Source organism: Ascaphus truei, chromosome 5 (genome assembly GCF_040206685.1).
Source record: "Ascaphus truei isolate aAscTru1 chromosome 5, aAscTru1.hap1, whole genome shotgun sequence".
NCBI lineage: Eukaryota > Metazoa > Chordata > Amphibia > Anura > Ascaphidae > Ascaphus > Ascaphus truei.
This window is the reverse complement of record NC_134487.1, coordinates 56,767,447-56,787,490: the sequence shown is the minus strand read 5'-3', so window position 1 is coordinate 56,787,490 and position 20,044 is coordinate 56,767,447. Positions and strand designations below refer to the sequence as shown.

At 43.9% G+C, this 20,044-nt stretch overlaps 1 protein-coding gene across 3 annotated transcripts in view; it reads left to right on the top strand.

The window, feature by feature from the left end:
- The first annotated feature begins 1,055 nt into the window (after positions 1-1,055).
- MAPK11 (mitogen-activated protein kinase 11) overlaps positions 1,056-20,044 on the top strand; it is a 52,176-nt gene continuing 33,187 nt past the window's right edge. The window contains exons 1-2 of one of the 3 annotated variants that reach the window (XM_075599860.1): positions 1,056-1,186; positions 2,844-3,021. Coding sequence is in view for 1 of the 3 variants with exons in the window: in XM_075599859.1 (XP_075455974.1) it covers positions 1,074-1,186 (113 nt within the window). In the remaining 2 variants the exon portion in view is untranslated. Of the gene's footprint in view, positions 1,198-2,843; positions 3,022-20,044 lie in introns of all 3 variants that reach the window. The other 2 variants (XM_075599859.1, XM_075599862.1) reach the window with 2 other exon arrangements.

The window sequence follows — 20,044 nt, the reverse complement described above, 5'->3', positions numbered from 1 at the left end:
CTCCCACCCCATTTATTCCCCCCCCCCTCCCACCCCATTTATTCCCCCCCCCTCCCACCCCATTTATTCCCCATCCCACCCCATTTATTTCCCCCCCCTCCCACCCCATTTATTTCCCCCCCCTCCCACCCCATTTATTTCCCCCCCCTCCCACCCCATTTATTTCCCCCCCCTCCCACCCCATTTATTCCCCCCCCCTCCCACCCCATTTATTCCCCCCTCCCCCCCATTTATTTCCCCCCTCCCCCCCATTAATTTCCTGCCCCATTTATTTCCCCCCCCCATTTATTTCCCCCCTCCCCCATTTATTTCCCCCCTCCCCATTTATTCCCCCTTCCCCCATTTATTCCCCCCCCTCCACCCCCATTTATTCCCCCCCCTCCCACCCCATTTATTTCCCCCGTCCCCCCCCATTTATTTCCCCCCGTCCCCCCCCATTTATTCCCCCTCTTCCCCCATTTATTCCCCCCCTCCTCCCCCCACATTTATTTCCGCCTCCCCCCCATTTATTCCCCCCCCCTCCCCCATTTATTTCCCCCCATTTATTCCCCCCCCCTCCCCCATTTATTTCCCCCCTCCCCTCCCCCATTTACTCCCCCCCCATTTATTTCCCCCCCTCCCCCATTTATTCCCCCCCTCCCCCATTTATTCCCCCCCCTCCCCCATTTATTCCCCCCCTCCCCCATTTATTCCCCCCCCTCCCCCATTTATTCCCCCCCCCTCTCCCCCTCTCCCCTCCTGACCCCTCCCTCCCCCCATTCTCTCCTCCTGACTCTCCCTCTCTCTCCTTCTGACCCCTCTCTCTCTCTCCCCCTCTCTCTTTCTGACCCCTCCCTCTCTCTCCCCCTCTCTCTTTCTGACCCCTCCCTCTCTCTCCCCCTCTCTCCTTCTGACCCCTCCCTCTCTCTCCCCCTCACTCCTTCTGACCCTCCCTCTCCTCCTGACTCCTCCCTCTCCTTCTGACCCCTCCTCTCCCTCCTCCCTCTCGCCTCTCCTTCCCTCCCTTGATCCCTCCCTCTCCTCCCTCCTCCCTTCTCTTCCCTTGCCCTCCTGCTGTTTGCAGATTGTACAAGATGAGCGGCCGGGGCGGTTTCTACCGGCAAGAGCTCAACAAGACGGTGTGGGAGGTCCCGGAGCGGTACCAGCGGCTCACCCCGGTGGGATCCGGCGCGTATGGCTCTGTGTGGTAGGTGGAAGGTGTGAAGTGGTCCTTTAAAGCGCCTTTGATGTCGGGGGAGGGGGTCTTGTAACGCTTTGCAAGCCCCCCTGGCGGGGTTAACCACCCTAGTTTCCCATCGCACTTATTCATTTACAGTGTAAGTGGCTATGAGCCCCCGCAGTGATCGTGCATAGGGGCAGTATAGGGTTAATGTACCATTGGTGGGTAAGTGACCTGCTTCCCGGGGGTGTCTCGTGTACACACCGTGTGTCTTGCAGGTGTGCATGCAGCAGCTGGGTATTATACAATGCTTGGTGTGATTAGTGATAGTGTATTATCACAGAGCAATGGTGTCCTGGAGCAAGGCTTGTGTGTCAGAGGGACAGTGCGAGTCTGCATGTCCTATAGGTTATCAGCGGATGTATGCATCAGTCTGTGTATGACTGCAGTATGTTAGACAAGAGAACAGTGTGTCCTATATCTTTTTAGGGGATTCCTCAGCTTATCATACAGGAGAACCCCCATTTTTATCCTATCACTTCCTGTTCCGTAGTCTATCTCCCTGGGTTCCCTCTATCACATTGTGCCATGCACTGTGCCCATGTGAAATCCTCCTGCTGTCTCTTCCTTCCCATGTTACTGCAGTTCTCAGGGGGGGGGGGGGGTGTTGTGTGTGAATTCTTTCTCTACCTCCTTTGTTTTTATTTTTATGCTCCTGCATTAATTTTCCTTTTCCGGGATTACCTCTGTTTTTTTTATTTTCATGGTTGTATGCCTCATTCAAAGCCCATTACTCTGATCCCATGTTTCTCTCCATTCTGGTTTATATACATGCTTCACCCCCCCCCCCCCACCCCCTGATTTAACTCTTAACCCTTTGTCCTGTTTTTTCTATCATTCCTGTGTCTGCAGCTTCTTTTCAATTTATCTATTTATATTGTAATGGAAATTCCACCCCAATCATGAACAATGCACAGATTCCTCTACTCCAAGCGTTGCTGTTGAACTAGCTGCTCTGTATATTGGTCTGCCCTTGTGTATTGGCCTTAAATGCACGATTACAAACCAATTATTTGGTTCCTTTAGAGATGGGCGACTAGTGTAGCCATTAGGTAAATATGTACCCGTTTTAAATAACTAACCCCTCATTTATCAGCACTATAAGTGTTTTGTCTACAGAGACAGTGTTTGTGGCCCTAATAAGATCATTTCACTCTTTGGTGCCTGTAGGTTCTTCAACACTGTTCTGGAAGATGATCTCCCACTTAAGTGGCCAATCACAAGGTTGCTCCTGCTCCAATATTTACTGTTGTCACAGCTGAGAGGTGGAAATGTGTTATTTTAGATGTATACTTTTACCTCTTTTTCACTTGCCGTTGTTCTAAACACTAACCACTTAATTGTTTTCTGTGTGGGATAGTGGTCACCTCTTACCCATAGGCACCTGATCTCATGTTGTATTTGTTGCTGATTGGAAGTGTGCAACATTTGTATGAAAGCCGCAATCCCTTATTGTTGATAGTCTGGCTGCAGATTTCCACTCAGAAGAACTATTGCTTAAAAAAACAAACATTTTTTTGTTTAATAAAATAGGATAGTCTCCTTACCCCACTGAACATGTGCTGCAGAATAATTGGGCCATGTAATATTTTAAAAGGATCATATGTTTTCCTTTCACATACAGGATTGAATGGTGTCTCGCAGATGTATAACATACAGTACTGAACCCATGTTCAGTGCCTCAGACTGAAAAGGCACAGTTCAGTTTTCTAGTCTACCTGTTTTGCAACAATTTGATACATAACCCTGCTGCCTGTACTCCTGTAGTACTCATCACAACTATGACCTACATAATCGCTAATGTAGGTTTCATCTTCCTGCTACATTTTATGCATATATAAGCTATGACTGTTTCAATGGTTCCTAAACTATAATTGCATATTACACAACACTAAACCCTTATTCTATACAGATTAGTTGTTTTTTTTTAACTAGTCATAAACCAATATACTAAATACTATATTGTGATCACTTTGAACTAGGTTCTTCCTTAGGCCACGGACATGGTCAAAAAGACCGTGCTGAGGCGCGCTGAGGGGAAACATTATCCCTATCGGCGTGGCTTTAGACGGCGCTTGCGGGAGACGTGTGGAAATGCAGGAGACAGGCAAGTTTAAATTTTGTCGCGCAGGGCCGGTCACGTGACTGCCAGAAGCCAATGGCAGTCCGTGACATCGGCGCCGTGACGTGGCGCGCTAGCCCCGCCACCAGGCCTGCCTCCCACCCGGCACACAAGCGCGCTCGCTGACGCTCATGCAGGGACAAGAAAAATCTCCTGCTTGAGCAGGAGAGCATGAGCGTCAGCGCTGCCCAGCGCCGCTCCCTGCACCATGTCCCAGGCCTTATGTTGTCATTTGCTGCTCTTTTCCCCATTGTTGGTACTTTATTTTTCCTGTATTATAATGATGTGAAGCGCTGCGCACACTGCCTGCACTATATAAATAGAATGATACATACTTCTTGTCTTAGGTGTACAATGCAGTCACTGCACTTAAAACAAAGTGCTTATATTTAATGTGCTGCCTCTGTGTGGATTTCCTTTCTGCGTCACAATCATGCCTGTATTCCAGCATCATTGCTATAACTGTTACCTGTTTGTATAGGCGATTTGCTAAATAAGCAAAGGAGGAAAAGCGACAGAGTAGATTTTGGGCCCTCGAAATGCATTGTGACCTATTTTCAAGGTGAAGTTCTACTTGAGACCAAACTACACTAAAACCACTCAAGTGATAATTTCCAATATTTCCAAACATGTTGCTGCAATTAGTTTGTATTAGTCATCTGTCCTACAAGAGACTGCACTTTGAAACCAGGTCTAAATGCACTAAGCTCCATTAAATAAGGGAACATAATGTGACATTACCTAAAATAGGAAGAGACGCTGTGTTCCCTGAGTTTGTGTGGTAAATTAAAGTTAAGCGCAAAGTTAATTAAATGCATTATATGCACTAATTATTGTTATGCATAACAATGTCCGTACTACATCTTGTTAGACTAGGGTTAACATCACATTATTGTAGCGATATCATGCTATGCTGGTCTTGGTGTTACTTCTATCCAGACTCTGAAATAAGGCTTGTGTGGAGAGAGGAGGGCATTAACACCAGGAAATAACGCTATGTTATTTAAACCATGTCTAAACGGGAATCTTGTAAGAACGGTTCCTAGACTTGGTGCATCAAAAAGCCTTCAGAGGTAAATGATTGTTTGTAGGGACTGTTAATAAGTCTTGATTTGAATCAGGAACCATCTTAGTTGGTAGGTAAGGATCAAACAGAGCCTCTATACATGTGGCGATAGGGGGTGAAGGAAGGGACATGGAGACCACACACCTGGCATGTCCTCCGCAACAACTGAGCTCGACCTAGAAATCGGTCAACCCGGATCCAAAACCACACTGGCTCAATTTATGCAAGAGGAGAAGTAAATGTGGTACCAAAGTCCCTGATGGTTTCTTCCTCATAGGCGTGCTCCTGCCAAATAGATGAGCACATAGCAAAAAGAAGGAAAACATGGCGGTGCATTGTGGGTGACGTGTCTCCTGGCTGTTCTGGTGCTTTACCAAAGAGTTACTTTTTGATAAAGTGCCGGAACAGGCGCGAAACGCATCTGTGGACTTTTTTTACTTTGTACATGTTTGCTTAGTGCAGATTTTAATTTGTTTTGCGTCCAGCCCTTTTTAAAAAATTCTCGCAGTGCACCGCCATTTTTTGCCTTTTTGCCGTGCCTAAAGTGCTGTTACAGCCATCCAGAAACCACAAAAGCCTTATTCCAGGCTCTGGGTGGGAGTAACACCAAGTTTACGTTCTGGCCTAACTAACGTAACATTAAGTCCCTGCATTAACCTTGTGTATGATCTTATCCCTAATGTGCGTTATAGTTAACGCTCTGCTCGTTACCGGAGAAAGCGTGACTTTCCATTGTGTTAGTCCTTTTGAGGATACAATGTTATGCTTAACTTGGTGTTGAGTAGCTTAAAGGAGCTTAGTGCATCTAGGCCCATAGTGCAATAAAAATAATAGAAATTCCCAATACACTCTGATAAGTAAAGTTAAAAATTCACAGTTTTTTATTCAAATACCAACAAAAAAAAAAAGTATTGAGAATCCTTGAACACCATATATGACTAACTCACAAAAGTATCACACGTGGAAAAGTTAAAACCGAAAAGGGAAAAACTAGACAAAAAAAATGGAAAAATAAATAAAACTGTGAAGAAAAACGTGTGCGCCCCCCACCGGGCAGCAAAAAACTGAGCGAACAATATTGATAGTGAGGAACGTTTTAGGCTTCCTGCCCATGGTCAACCATAATCCACAGTACAGACCCCATAATCTGAGGGGTATAAATACAGTATTGACAAACTACCAATCTTGAGCTATGCCACGGCGCTAAACCTATATGGGATTGGAACATTACCCTGTTTGCTGCCAAACGGGCACAGCAAAGAAATAGGGCTCATGTAGATCTGAGGAATACAAATAAAAAAGACAACTTTATTTGTCTTGTTTTATTAGATAAGAGATGGGGAAAATCCAGGGCGCTTAGAATGTGTGACGGCACAGTGCTGACCAGTCAGTCAGAACTCTATACAGCTTTGGTAGTGAGACCGAAGAGCACGCTCTTCCCGGTCACAAGGAAAGCGGGAAGGGGCTGGGTGACTGCCCTTCTCTGCTCTAAGTTTTGATTTCAGATAGTGGAACGGGGCAGGAATGTGTGTGGCAGTGTCTGGCACAGAGCCACACGCCAGTCGCTCAACAAAACTCTCGCTCCTTAAAATTCTGACTAAGTATTTATATTTATTTAAATTGGGGGAGGGGAATGTGTTGGTGTAGTTAAGGTTTGTAAGCAAACCATTCAAAAATCTGTAAATGTCGAAGTTAATGTGACACACCTTAACTCTAACCCCAATGCTTTGATGTCATCATACATGACATCACACTTGACATGATCCCATCACATCAGAGAATGTGGAATGTAGCCCCAAAGAACCAGGCTTCTCCGGTCCATTTCTCCTCCAGTCCATTCTTCAAACATCAGGCTTTTCTGGACCCTTCTTCCCCACTTCCCCAAGCATTGCACTTCTTTGGTCCCTGTTTCCTCCCGTTACCAAGAAACATCGGACCTCTAGAAATTCCTTTCTCCCTCTCGCCCCCACAAGCATATGGCTTCTCTGATCCCTCTCTCCTCTCACCCCACAAGCATTAGGTTTCTCAGGTACCTTTCACCATCCACCAACCAGACGCATGAGGCTTGTCCAATCTCTTGCTCTTTCTTACATCAGACTCCACTGCAGATGCATCAAGCTTCTGTGATCCCTTTGTTCTCCTTGCCTCCAAGTATCAGGTTTCTGTGGACTCTTTATCCCTTCACCCACAAGTATCCATCCACTCTGATCCCTTTTTCTACGCACCCTATGCATCCCACAAGTATCAGGCTTCTCAACACACACACACACACACACACACACACACTGCTCTTCCATGCTTGGTTGTGATGATGGCATTGGAGGAATTAAGTTTTCAGTGCTGGTCAGAGTGGAAATTGTCCACGGTGCTGTAGTAGTAGTTTTTAATGTGCTACATACATCTTGACTTGATGTCCACGTCACCAATTCCATAATACCCTTTATCCACCCCACAATCACTGATGTGATCATCAGTGACGTCATGTGTGACACCATCAGTGAAGGGAGAGAGTTAATGTTGTGTGTCACCTTAACTTTGACGTTTCCAGACTTTTTTTTTATATAAAGGGTTTGCTTACAAACCTTAACTTCACTTTAATGAAGGTTTTTTTTTTTTTTTTTTCAATTGAATTTCTGTGGTTTTATCCTATGGACCATTATATAGCAATTTATCACAAGGATTCTTTCATATATTTCACTATGAAGTTGTTGATTGAGACCTCGTAAAGAACGTGTGTGTGTGTGTGTGTGTGTGTGTGTGTGTGTGTGTGTGTGTGTGTGTGTGTGTGTGTGTGTGTGTGTGTGTGTGTGTGTGTGTGTGTGTGTGTGTGTGTGTGTGTGTGTACAACAGAAACCGTGTAAAAGCTCCGGGTGGTTTAGCAAATAATACTATTAAAGCATAATATGTGATGTGATAAAAGGAGCTAACACCGGACAATGGGGAATAAAGGGTTAAGCAGTAACCGTATGAGGATAACTGGGGGTAACAAGAGGGGAAAATAACAGGGACAGAATGGTGTGATATAAAATCACTGAGTCCCCATAACCCCGGCTAAGCCCGGTGGGGAGTAGCTCCTACTCACGATAAGACACCGTCTTGATCCCCCTCCTTCCAGCTGCTTCCCTGACGCTGCCAGAAGCGTCTCCCGTTTGGCCTCCAGTGGTGTAGCAGATCCTCTCAGACAGCAGCAGAACAAGGTAAGGATCAAATGAACAGCTCCAGCAAAAAAGGGGTAAAAATCAACTTTATTAGACTACATAAAAAAACAAAGAAACAAACAGTGCTAGCTACTCTCCCACGCATTTCACGCCCACTGTGGCGCTTTCTCAAGGAGATCTGCACAACTCCTTGAGAAAGCGCCATAGTGGGCGTGGGAGAATAGCTAGCACTGTTTGTTTCTTTGTTTTTTATGTAGTCTAATAAAGATGATTTTTTACCCCTTTTTTTGCTGGTGAGCACCTTACCTTTTTTCCTGGAGCTGTTGTTCTTGTGATCCTTACCTTGTTCGGCTCTGTGTATGCGCTATTACAAGATCTAGCGATGGACATGTTTTAAAATTGTATCAAATGGATACAACCAATTTTATGCTCAAACTTTCCACAAAAATTCACCTTGCCAATCCGACCGGAAATCCCACATTTCAGACGGATTCGTAAATTTGAGAGTTAGGCCGCGCGTATAGTGCTGGCGACGTGACCGATGACGTCGCCACCAGTGAAAGTTGTAATTTGATTTGAAGTGACTGTCGCCAGCGATGTCACGAAAAGGGGCGGGCTGCAGTCTCTGGTTTAGAGAGTCACATGTGGCGACTGTCTCTAAAAAATCAAATAGCCCCGGCTTTCAAATTATCAGACGCTCCGTCGTTTCGTTGCTCTGTCGCGGGCACTATAAGCGCAGCCTTAACAACTGAAAGGACATATTTGAAAACGAGAGAACTCTCTGGTAAAACATTTTAGAAATAAATAAAAGAAGGGTTACAATGGAAGTCTCGTTCCCAAAAAAATATCTATCACTTAGGAGCCAGGCAGAGTTTTTTTTATTTTTTAAATATCTCCCCAATAAGGAGAACTGAATGTTTCTAGTTGCTCTGAAGTGGCATTAACTCTCTCTTATAAACATTTGTAAAGTATTCCTCTCCTAACTTCCCCTCACAATGTTATCACTTCCCTTTTTATTGCACTTCTGTACAGCAACAAAAACAGATGGTCAGCACTTTAATTTTCCCCATCTCTCTATCTATCTATCTCTCTCTCTCTGCCCAGGAAAAGGAAGCCCTGTAAAAATGGCCTGCTTCTCTAAGCACTATAAAAATAATGAAATACCCAGCACAACCAGCGGAGTGAAGTTAAACATGTGGCATGTGGTTGTATACATGACTTCAGGGAGGGAAAGCCAGTGTACAGTTGCTAACCATCCCTTGGGTAGTCTGCATACTACAAACAAAACAGTGATTGATGTGATTGTCCTTTATCTGGGCACTTGTCTATTGATTGCAATGGATTAGAGCCTGTTGAGTGCAGATTAGCAGCTAGAAATATTAGGGCTTCGATATTTTCTGGGGTGGTGGGAGGGGTTTCAGTGAAACAAATCCAATTATACTGAGAATTGCTCTATACCAGGGGTGGGCAACTTCAGTTCTCAAGGGCCACCAACAGGTCAGGTTTTCAGGATATCCCTGCTTCAGCATAAGTGGCTCAATCAATGGGTCAGTAGAAGACTGAGCCACCTGTGCTGAAGCAGGGGTGTCCTGAAAACCTGACCTGTTGGTGGCTCTTAAGGACTGGAGTTGCTCACGCCTGCTCGATATGGTGGCATGCAGGGTTTCCAAGGAGGGACAGAAAAATGTTTTGCATGTATCCTTTTAAATTAGATATGTTTACCTGTGATTCTGAACTTTATTTGGGGTATCGGCCACTATAAGCCTTGGTGTTTTCCTCATGTAACCATATTAGAGAACATTTGAATATGCTATATTGATCACATATCAGAATGTGTGTACTTGTAAAAGTAAAATGTTCAATTCTACACAGACTATAAATGAGGTCTGTTTTAATGCATATCTCTAAATAGCAGAATATGCCATCCATGTCGGCACTAATGCTTTACTGATCATTTCATCTACATTTTGAAACTTAAGCGAAGTCACACTTACGATTTGGATATAAACACAATTTCTCATTGCTTCTGGCCAAAAGATAATCACTGTCCTATATGAAGCCTTTGAAATAGGAATATCTTTGTCAGCGTAACTTGTTCTCTAGGACTGATTCCTTGAGAAATAACATCTCATCAGACTGTTGATTTTTTAGCTTCCTTTACCTCATAAAAGGTATACTGTACCAGTGTGCTATGTACAACAAAAATGGCTTCAGTAGGCGTTCTATCTTTCAGATAACTGATAAAACCAACACCACTAAGATTTCTGCCTTCAGTTCGTTTGTTTGTGTGGTACTAGCACTGCATGCAATAGTGTGCATACAAGTACGGCCGCATCCTTGGTGAGTGCCACCAAAATGCTGTGCCTCTGAGGCAGGCCATAGAGCTCGCGCGATTTACCAGAAGACAAATACATTTGTTTCTGACGGCCGGGTCACCGTGAGCGGTTCGCCCAATGAGTGCAAGCCAGCTCCGTGACGTCACGGCCACACCTCCCCATCGCGTCTACCCCATGGCCACAAATCTCTCCAGCTACCGGCACGTGTGACGCCACGCGCATGCGCTCACCATGGATGTGTTTTCCCATATAGAACTGCTATGTAATAATGGCAGGGATACGTTTAGTAACATAGTCCATGTTGTAACTGAAAACAAAGGAAAACTTTTTCCAACATGTTAAAAAAAAAAAAAGTGACTTAAAAATACTAATAGTTTACTCTTTATAACAAATATATATTTTAAAATCTAGTTACAGTTGATTACGCATATCCCTGATCCCAACAGCTCAGTCTAATTTTTGGAAATATGGTGATTTAACCTCTTGTTAAAGGAATAAAAATGGAACCTATAACTCCTCCCAATGTTTGTAATCTTTTTAGTACTACAAATGGATGCATATTATCACATGCTGCAAGTGCTCAAATGTAGAAAAGAAATCCGAGTGGTTGTGCACTGCCTGTCCAGTACATGCTTCCAGGAACACTCGCGGACGTTTCTCTTCACAAGCTAACCACGTGCACATCCTGTGGCTGTGGTACTGTGCCAGGCAGATAGCAGCGTTTCCTGTGGGCTCCCTGTTATGCTTTTTGCCGAACAATGCTAAACAGTGAAACGTTTTCAGGGGAAACTGTTAAGGACCTGGAACGCATGCTGGGGAATTTATTGTTTCCATTTCAGATGGAACAAATCACCTGATTTTGGCCCATAGCAAGATCTGCTTGTTGAAAACGTTCTCTTTATTCATTTATCTTGTTCATAATCAGATAGATAACCTCCCCCACTCCTCAACAAAATGTCTGTAAAAGGCTATTTATTTATAAAATGTTTTACCAGAAAGTAATACTTTGGTAACTCTCAATCTTTTTCAAGTATTTCCTGGACACGGAGTTATGAAGACAAATAATACATGGTTACAAATACATAGTTACATTATGTGAACAGGATTAATCATTTTATCAAGTTAATCATCTTCCACTGACACAAAGCTCTATAGGATGAAAGGAAAAGCTCACATTATATTGAGAGCCCCAAAAGGTTGGCTGTATAAACCCAATATCAGAGAGGCTTTTACATTTATATACAAGACATTGCATGCACATGTAACGGTGTTTCCCCCACCCGATGGGTGATTCGTCCATTACTGCGTGTGTGGTGCGTGCTACCTGTTGGTAAGCAGGAGGTGTAAGTCATCCGCTGATTGTTTGTGGGGACACAGGACAGGTTTCTGGGGTACATACCCGACATAGATATCTAGTGGTACAGCGCCTCCATCTGCCGCAGACTCCAGATGTATGGAGGTGATCTCCTATGATAGAAATAATCCCTCTCTTTCCTCAGTAAGATCACACACCAGGCAGGAGGTATATGAAACAGGAACGGTTTATTCTGTCAGCCCTCGGTCACGGGAGACTTCTGCCCAATGCAGTCTCTGGCTCGGATATCCATCTGTAGGATGGTCCCTGGACCTGTACTACAGGTCAAGGGCCCCCGCAGCAGTCCTAGCTCTGCCCTACCCCTCTAGCAGAGGCAGGGGAAAGGTACACACTCGCTCACTCTCCACCGAGGGGAAGAGGAACAGGGAAGGCCCAATGTTCAGGCAACCTGTTGTGTGACCTGCCTCAAGTGGGGAGAGACACTAACTCCAATTTGGGTGGCAACCCACTTAAGTACAGCCAGGAGGAAGGCACCAGGTCTGACCCATGATTGGGCAACCCAGGCCTGGTTCCACCTCCTCCCCTGTCACTCAAGAGCACTGCAGGGAGTGGGGAAAACGCCATAAGTACTGGCAGGCCTGCTCTTACCAGGAATTACTGCGAGTGAGGGCAGACTGGTAGCCAGAACCAGTCCTGGCTATACACAGTTATAAATAATATATATTATAGGCGTATGTTAGGCTGCGTCCATAGACACTTCGCCCATGTGGAGGCGCGCGGAGGCTGAGGGAAAGCGGGTGCTTTCCCTGGCTATGGTGCGCGCGCCATCTGTGGGTGTGTCTAGGGGCGTGCCAATGACATCACGGAGCTGGTTCGCCCTCATTGGGCGAACCGCTCACGTGACCAGCCTGTCGCACCAAGAAATCAGTTTTAACTGATTTCTTGTTCAACGTGCGCCCCTCCCGCTTGTGCCCGCACGAGGTATAGACGCGATCACTGCCTTTAGGCAGTCTGATCGCTCAGCGTGCGGACGCGTCCATGCGGTTTTCCATACCATGGACGCAGCCTAACAGTTACAGACCAGATTAAAATGAGACCGCTTTAGGGCTGTTTATATAGTGCCGGGTGCGCGCTACGCTGTGCGCGCGCGGAATTTTAGTTGGCTGACGTTAGTCAGCCTTTCTTTAATGGCGCACGCCAGGGAGAGGGGAGCCGACAGACAGTGGCGAAGACGGGGAAATTCATCTTTTCGCGCCACTACTGGCGCTGTGTGTCTACACAAATTTAATAAATATTTTATTTTTATCAATGTGTTTTTTTTAATAAATTACACACGCACACAAACACTGTACCTTCACAGCTTCTATAGTATACATACAAAAAGCATGCGGCACGTGCACGCGCGTTCGCATAGGCACGCATGGCCGCATGCTGTATAGAACGGCCCTAGGTTTTGAAAGAACTTAGACTGGTGGCAGAAGTGAGGGTCTCCGGTAGATTGTTCCAGTTGTGGGGTGCACGGTAAGAGGAGGAGCGGCCGGATACTTTGTTGAACCTTGGGACCATGAACAGTCTTTTGGCGTCAGATCACAGATACGTGCTGCATGTGGTAGGGGTGAGGATTTCTCTACAGATAATTATAATGTTCTCGCATGTGTGGTGTTGGAACCTCAAGGAGTCACACCCATGACCACCACTGCCTCTAATAAAAGGTAGATAATATTTATTTTTTACAGACCTACTTGGGATGTTTCATTTAATAATGTTTTATAGTTCTCTTTAAAATGAACACGTGGTAGTTAGTGGAGTCAAACTTTTAAAATGAGATGTCCTATCAGTGCTGCATAATATGCATTGGTTTGTTGGAAAACAATGTGCGCTGGAAATAAACTCTTGGATTTATGCTCACTTTTGTCTCTCGCGTGCTTTCTCTCCCTTATTATTATTATTATTATTATTATTATTATTTTATATTTCTCAAAACAGAATTAGGTGAGCTCAGACCTACCTCGATAACAAAATGCATTAGTAACACTATACAAATACCTTAGGAGGGCTGTAGGTAAAGGGAATTGGTCTTACATTATGGAAAACAAATACAAAACCCTGTGCTTCAATAATGGAACATGTAAAATATGGGAAACTAGCTGGAAGTACCCAGCGTTGCTCGGGAATTCTAAGAAACCAACCTCCTCCCTCCCCTGCTTCTCTCTCCCTCCCCTGCTTCTCTCGCCCTCCCCTCCTTCTCTCTCCCTCCCATCACTTTCCTTTTAATAGCTTCTGATGACCCAATTCTTTCCGCCTCTCTCCAGCATTCTTACTTTCTCCTCACGTGCCAACTGACTTCCTCTTTCTTTCTGCCTCTGCTTTCTGTGTAAACTTTTTATATGTCCCAGCTTCTGCACAGGTGGCTTAGAGGCCCAGTCTTCGGCTGAGCCTCTGATTGAACCACCTGTGCTGAAGCTGGGACATCCTGAAAACCTGACCTGTTGGGGCAAGGGGGAAGGCCTGAGGACTGGAGCTAAGCACACCTGTCTTAAAACCAAAAATCATTTTTTCCATTATTAGCACCTTTATCTTTATCTAGTGTGCATAAAATATGTACTTGTTACTGGAAATAAGATCACGGTGTACTTGTCCTTGTATTTTGTATTCTCTGTGCCTTACGTTTGTTTACACGCTAAAGAGATGTTTCATGGGTGATGCTATAAGATGTAAAAATAATAGTATGTTGAAAATACCCTGTGCTAGTTTAGTATGATAATTTATTTGGATTTGGTTACTATTTAAAGAGACTAGCTATGCACTTTTTTTTTTGTATTATTTTTTTTAATTTAAATACAGTATTGAAGCAGGGGGGTCTCGAGCTGAAGCCCATAACTTTCAGCCCTGGGGACCCCCTGCTTCCAGAGGTACTTACCTCCGTAGTGGGTGACGGTAGCCACTCCAGGGTTCACATTATGGCTGATTTTCAAAGCTGCTGCGGGCCAATAGAAAGCTGTGAAGTCATCCGGTGCGGCTTCCTATTGGCCTACATGACACTAGCTTTAAACTGCAGAGAGATACTTACCTCCAAAAAGGGGGTACCGGTATCCCAGGAAGCAGGGGGTCCCCCTAGCTGAAATTAATGGGGTTCAGTTCCGTAGACACCCCTGCTTCAATCCTGTAATTAACAAAAGGACACGGATTGCTCGTTAATGTATGTACAGTATAGTCTCGGTTATCCGACTTTCAATTAACCAACACTCAGTTTTATCCGACATCTGCAGCGCCCCCCATTTTTTTTGCTTACCGGCGGCGGAAGAGAAGACCATGGGAGTGGAGCGGCACAGGAGGAAGACAGCTGGTGGCGGGAGAAGAGGACCATGAGACCATGTGCAAAGAGCAGGAGCAGAATGGCCGGAGAGGATCGCGCTATAACAGCGGAAGACTCCGGAAGTCCAGTGTCTTCCGCTGTTACAACGCACTCCTCCCCGACCGTTCTCCTGTGCCATCCTGCTCTTCACATGGTCTTCTACCGCTTCCGCCGGCCGCTGTCTTAACGCCTTTCCTCCGCTGGCATGGTCCTCTTCTCCCGCTGCCAGCTGTCTCCCTCCTGTGCAACTCCGCTCCCATGGTCTTCAGTCCTCTACTGCCACCGGCAAGCCTGGTAAGTGAGAAGAAAGGGGGGTGGGGGGTTGCGCTCAGATGTCGGATTATGCTTTCTGTATTATCCGTCATTTTCATTTATCCAACACTATCGGTTCCGTTTTAGGTCGGATAATCGGGACTCTACTATACAGCTCAACCCCCTTATAACGCTGTACTTGGGGTCCAAAGAATCCACATCGCGCTATAAGCGGATCGCGTTAGAAATAATGTACAATTGTATGCATTGTACAATACATTATTTAAAGTACCAATAATCGTGTTGTAAAGTATTCATAAATAGAAAAGCTGAAAGCCACGCTTGTAACGCATTAGAAGCAGATTTGCGTTGTAACGGATCGCGTTATAACGGGGTTGAGCTTTATTTTGTTCTTTCTGTGTATTTTGCATAGTACTGCTCTTCTCTTTCAGCTATATAAGGCTCAGAATTGAAAACAAAACATTCTATTGAAAAGCCAGAAACAAAGGCCCATATTTATAAAGCCATGATTTGCCATGAGACACCTTATTTATTATTTATTTATTTATTTATAAAATATTTTACCAGGAAGTAATACATTGAGAGTTACCTCTCGTTTTCAAGTATGTCCTGGGCACAGAGTAAAACAAATAGTACATGGTTACAAGTACAGTTACATAAATGAACAGGGTATACATTATATACAAGACATTGCGTGCACAGTTAAAGAAAATATATATTATGAGCGTATGAAACAGTTACAGACCAGGTTAAAATGTGAGACAGCCTTAGATTTGAGAGAACTTAAACTGGTGGTGGATGTGAGAGTCTCTGGTAGGTTGTTCCAGTTTTGGGGTGCACGGAAGGAGAAGGAGGAACTATTCCGTCAAGTGTTTTTTTCCCTTGAAATGTGTCCCTAGGTGGAGACTTTCTTAGAAGTCTTTGCAAACCATGATTGGTTTAATTTAAGACATTTTGATGAAGGCCATTCTAACTACAGTATTATTATTTTACAAATGTATATTACTGGTACAAAAATATAGTAATGTAGTACCCCAGTGGGATTCTAACGAATCCTAAAGGGTTAATCCTGGTAATGGCCCTTAAACAAATGTTGCAGTTGGTCTATGATTATGTTGCAGTGATTAAGGCAGTTGTTTAACCGCACCCACCTTCTAGAAGGTGCTTAGGATGTCACTAGGTAAAGATACTTTGTAGAACTTAACCCTTCCCCTAGTAGTCATAGTGACTAGTGATGTCACTATGGGGGATGGAAGATTCCAGATCAGATCCCAGGAGGAACTACAGGGGGGATCTCACCTGTAGATACAGTTTATATTAATTAACTAGGAAAGGAACCACTTTGTGACGTTTCCCTCACTGGAATACAACAATCAGTTTCAGGGTCCCTCTATATATGGCCTTTGAATGTGTCCTACCCACAAGGGGATGGCAAGGCACTCCATCATGGGTTCCTTACTGATCGGTTCATTTGTGTATCACCTCATAGCTGCCAGAAGGGATAGGTTCCTATCTGTCCTCAAACTAGGGGAGTACAAGCTATGTTGGGGGGGGGGGGGAGGATAAGGTGTGCTGCCTCAAACTTGAGGGCACCCTGCCAACGGGTCCCAATTTAGGTGAGAGCAGCCACATTCGTAAAGGCGAGTGCATTGCCTTGCAGTGATAACAAGGGAAAGACTTGTGCCTCTTTGGGGAATGCTGCAGGAGCATCCCTAAAGAAGAAGTTGTTGTATTGGACTGTTCAAATAAAGTTCGTACCCAAGGACCCAGAAAAGCAACATTTTGAACTCTAAATCTAAAAGCAACATTTTCAAGCGGAAATCTCCCCCTCTCTGCCCCCCACCCCACTCATTAGACATAATCCAAACAAGGGAGGGGGGGGGGAGTGTTTTCTAGAGCTGAACTGTGCTCTATTGAGCGATGGGAACCCTCGGTACCCCAGACACTTACCATTTTAGTTGCTAGTGTTTCGGCTCTAATTAGGGAATTCAAATAGCTGCCAAATCCCGCGGGCCAGCAGGAAGCAGGAGGAATAACATTGGGGCTTCCTACGCGACTGTTGGTGCCATGATAAAAAAAATCCAGGTAGTAAAACTGGCAACTAAAATGGTAAGTGTCTCCAGATCCAGGGGGGAGGGGAACAGAGTTAGAAATAGCACGGTTCCGCTTCGAACTGCATTTAATTAATAGTTATATGCTATTAATTGCGTGACACTCTATTTATAGTTAACAGCAGCGTCCTACAAAGTGATGACTAGGTTTTTTTTTTGTGGCTGCATTTTAATACGTGCTTTTAGCTACCTCGATCTTAATAGGGTGTTTAAATAGAATCACATTACTATAATCTAATGGCAAAAATGTATACATCATAGAACTTATGCCAGCCCAATACTTTGATAAATGAGGACAGAAATAATCCCTTTGTGCGGCACTAAAGAGACACCCTAGGTAAAATATTAAATCTTTATTGAAATTAATTAAAAATATAACTGTTTGGGCACCACAACAAATAGATACAAAACGAATAAAAACAATTAAAAGAACCGAAGGGGTGTGGGTAAGTGTCGCTAATTATACTAGTGATACAGTGGCTTATAATATATCTGATAACTAGATATTATGTACACTTAATATTTTAGATGGTTGTAATCCGTGTGGCCATCTAGTGTCCTGAGATGACAGGATATAATACCTGATATCTGGTACTTGAGTCAAGCTTGTTGATTCGTAATGTAAGGAGAAACCCTGTGAAGGGACACCTAACCACCAAACTGCTAACAATTGTACATTCCAACCACAATCAGTTCGTATGATTTAATATTTTACCTAGGGTGTCTCTTTAGTGCCACACAAAGGGATTCTTTCTGTCCTACAGTAGTTTATCAATTGTCCCCACTTCCCTGTGAGCACCGCCCTCCCCACACTGTTTGGCTATTATTATTATTCCCTCCTGGTGTAGAGCAGTCTTCTTCCAACGTTTTATACAAACGCAGCTACTTTCTGTATATATAGCACAATACTTTACTTTATCAGAATAGCCATACTGGGTTTCCCATTACATAGTACATGTATCCGCACCTTTACTCTGTCAAGTCCAAGTTCTGCCTCAAAGGTTTATGATGAGTTATTGCACGTAAACCAACACTACTGTTAACTTTTACCTTTTTTTTATTTTTTTTATTATTCATGCAAGTTAGGTGAGTAGTTTCGCTACGGATAGCTGAAACCACTAATGTTCCTAGGAAGCTTGTTTCACTGGGGATTAATTATAAACAGATGACAATATGCCCAGCTGAAAGATTTGTTGCAGAGATGTTTAAGAAAAACCCGGAACATAATAGTAATACTGATTTCTATATAAACTGTACGTTGTCAACATTTTGGAGTCTTTCCTAACCATGTTCTCTCCCCACACTGGGTAATACGTGGGAGGTGCAATGACTAAATTATAATGTTAGGAACTGCCAGGGCCACTACTTTAAAGGTGGTTAACTTGTTTTTATGTTCACGACAACAATTGTGATGATGGTTTTAGTGGGCATAGTCTTTAGAGGTGTGTAGTCCAATGAACCAGGAAAAAATAAAGAGCTGATCAGTATAATTGGCTTCATTAGAAAGATTCAATCACCTTAAAGTAACACTATCATTGTCACGTACAGCACACATATATAATATACTACTAATAATAGTTTGTTCTTGTATAGCGCTGCTAATTTTACGTAGCGCTTTACAGAGACATTTTGCAGGCACAGGTCCCTGCCCCGTGGAACTTACAATCTATGTTTTTGGTGCCTGAGGCACAGGGAGATAAAGTGACTTGCCCAAGGTCACAAGGAATTGATGTGAAAAGGTACCCGGGCGCTATCTCTGTAAGGCTTGTTACAAGTGTGGAGGTGTAGAAAAAAAGGGGGGGTAAGATACTGCCTGTGAATAGTGTTCGTTTGATGTCCTCCTGTGACTCGGAACCCCAGCAGGATCTATCCAGGACCCTTATTGGCAATGAATACAGAAAAGAATGGGGGAGCACAGTTATAGGAAACGGGCAGTGTAAAATCTCTAGTGATTGATACGGATAGCGTGGTTAGCACATCTATTACAATGATGGTTCACGAATCAAAGGTATACATACAATAATGTGTATGTGTGGGTGGAAGAATAAAATAATATATAACTTACACGGCCTTGTGTAAGTTTAGTCACATCAAGGTTTCTTTGGGTTTCCCGTCTCCTCGGAATGGTAAGTTCTTCTACGATTTGGGATCCTCTTCTTGGTGTGTATTCAGCTTTCTTCGTTCATTTGGTATACCCCTCCAGGGGGATTTCCTCATGTAAACAAAAAGAGGGTAAGGTTAAGTAACATGCACATAAGCGACAATGTGGGGAAGGATAGTGAAGTATTAGACCATTAAATGATATAATCAACCACTCACACGGGCTAATGTGAGTCTTCTCCTATCTTGGTATCTTGTTGTTGCCCGTTAGGGGTAACTATCAAATGGTAGCTGATGGTAATGAGGGGGGGGGAAATAACACAATACTCACACGGGCCAGTGTGAGTGCACACTCCTAGTGGTTTCTTGAAACTTTAGTTCTTGGTCTTTTAGGTTCCCCTGCTTCAAACTCAGTGCCAGTCAGTGTCTTTACTCGCTGAGCCGCTCCTCACAACTATGAGCACGTGACCTACATGTGGGACAAGGTTAATACACAGCTCTCTAGCTGACCCACTTTACGCAAAGGTTCCTCAAATGAACAATATCTCCCCTGAATCCGTCCCAATATCCTATCTGTCAGGGACAGCACATTTGAGAGCATGTGACTTATGTATGCAATTATGGTTAATACACACAGCTAAACTAGCCAACTCGCCTTTCTCCTTCGCAAGGTACTTCAAATGAGTTCATATTTACCCATGCTCGTTTGCAATCTATCTGTCCGCTGCCACCACCAAAAAAGTATCAGATATATGTTATTTGCAAAGTCTAATGGTCCCTTTTTACGAAGACAAAACTATGTACTTAAAACACACCTGTTACAGCAAAATGTGTCTCAAAATGTACTTTACCCTCTACAGAGTGTGCAACAGTTTAAATCTGAGCTCAAAGTATTACTATTAATATTTAATTTAATATTAAATATTTAATATTTAAAATATATAGTGCTTGGCTTACAGAAAGATTATTACAAGAACATACAGTTGCAA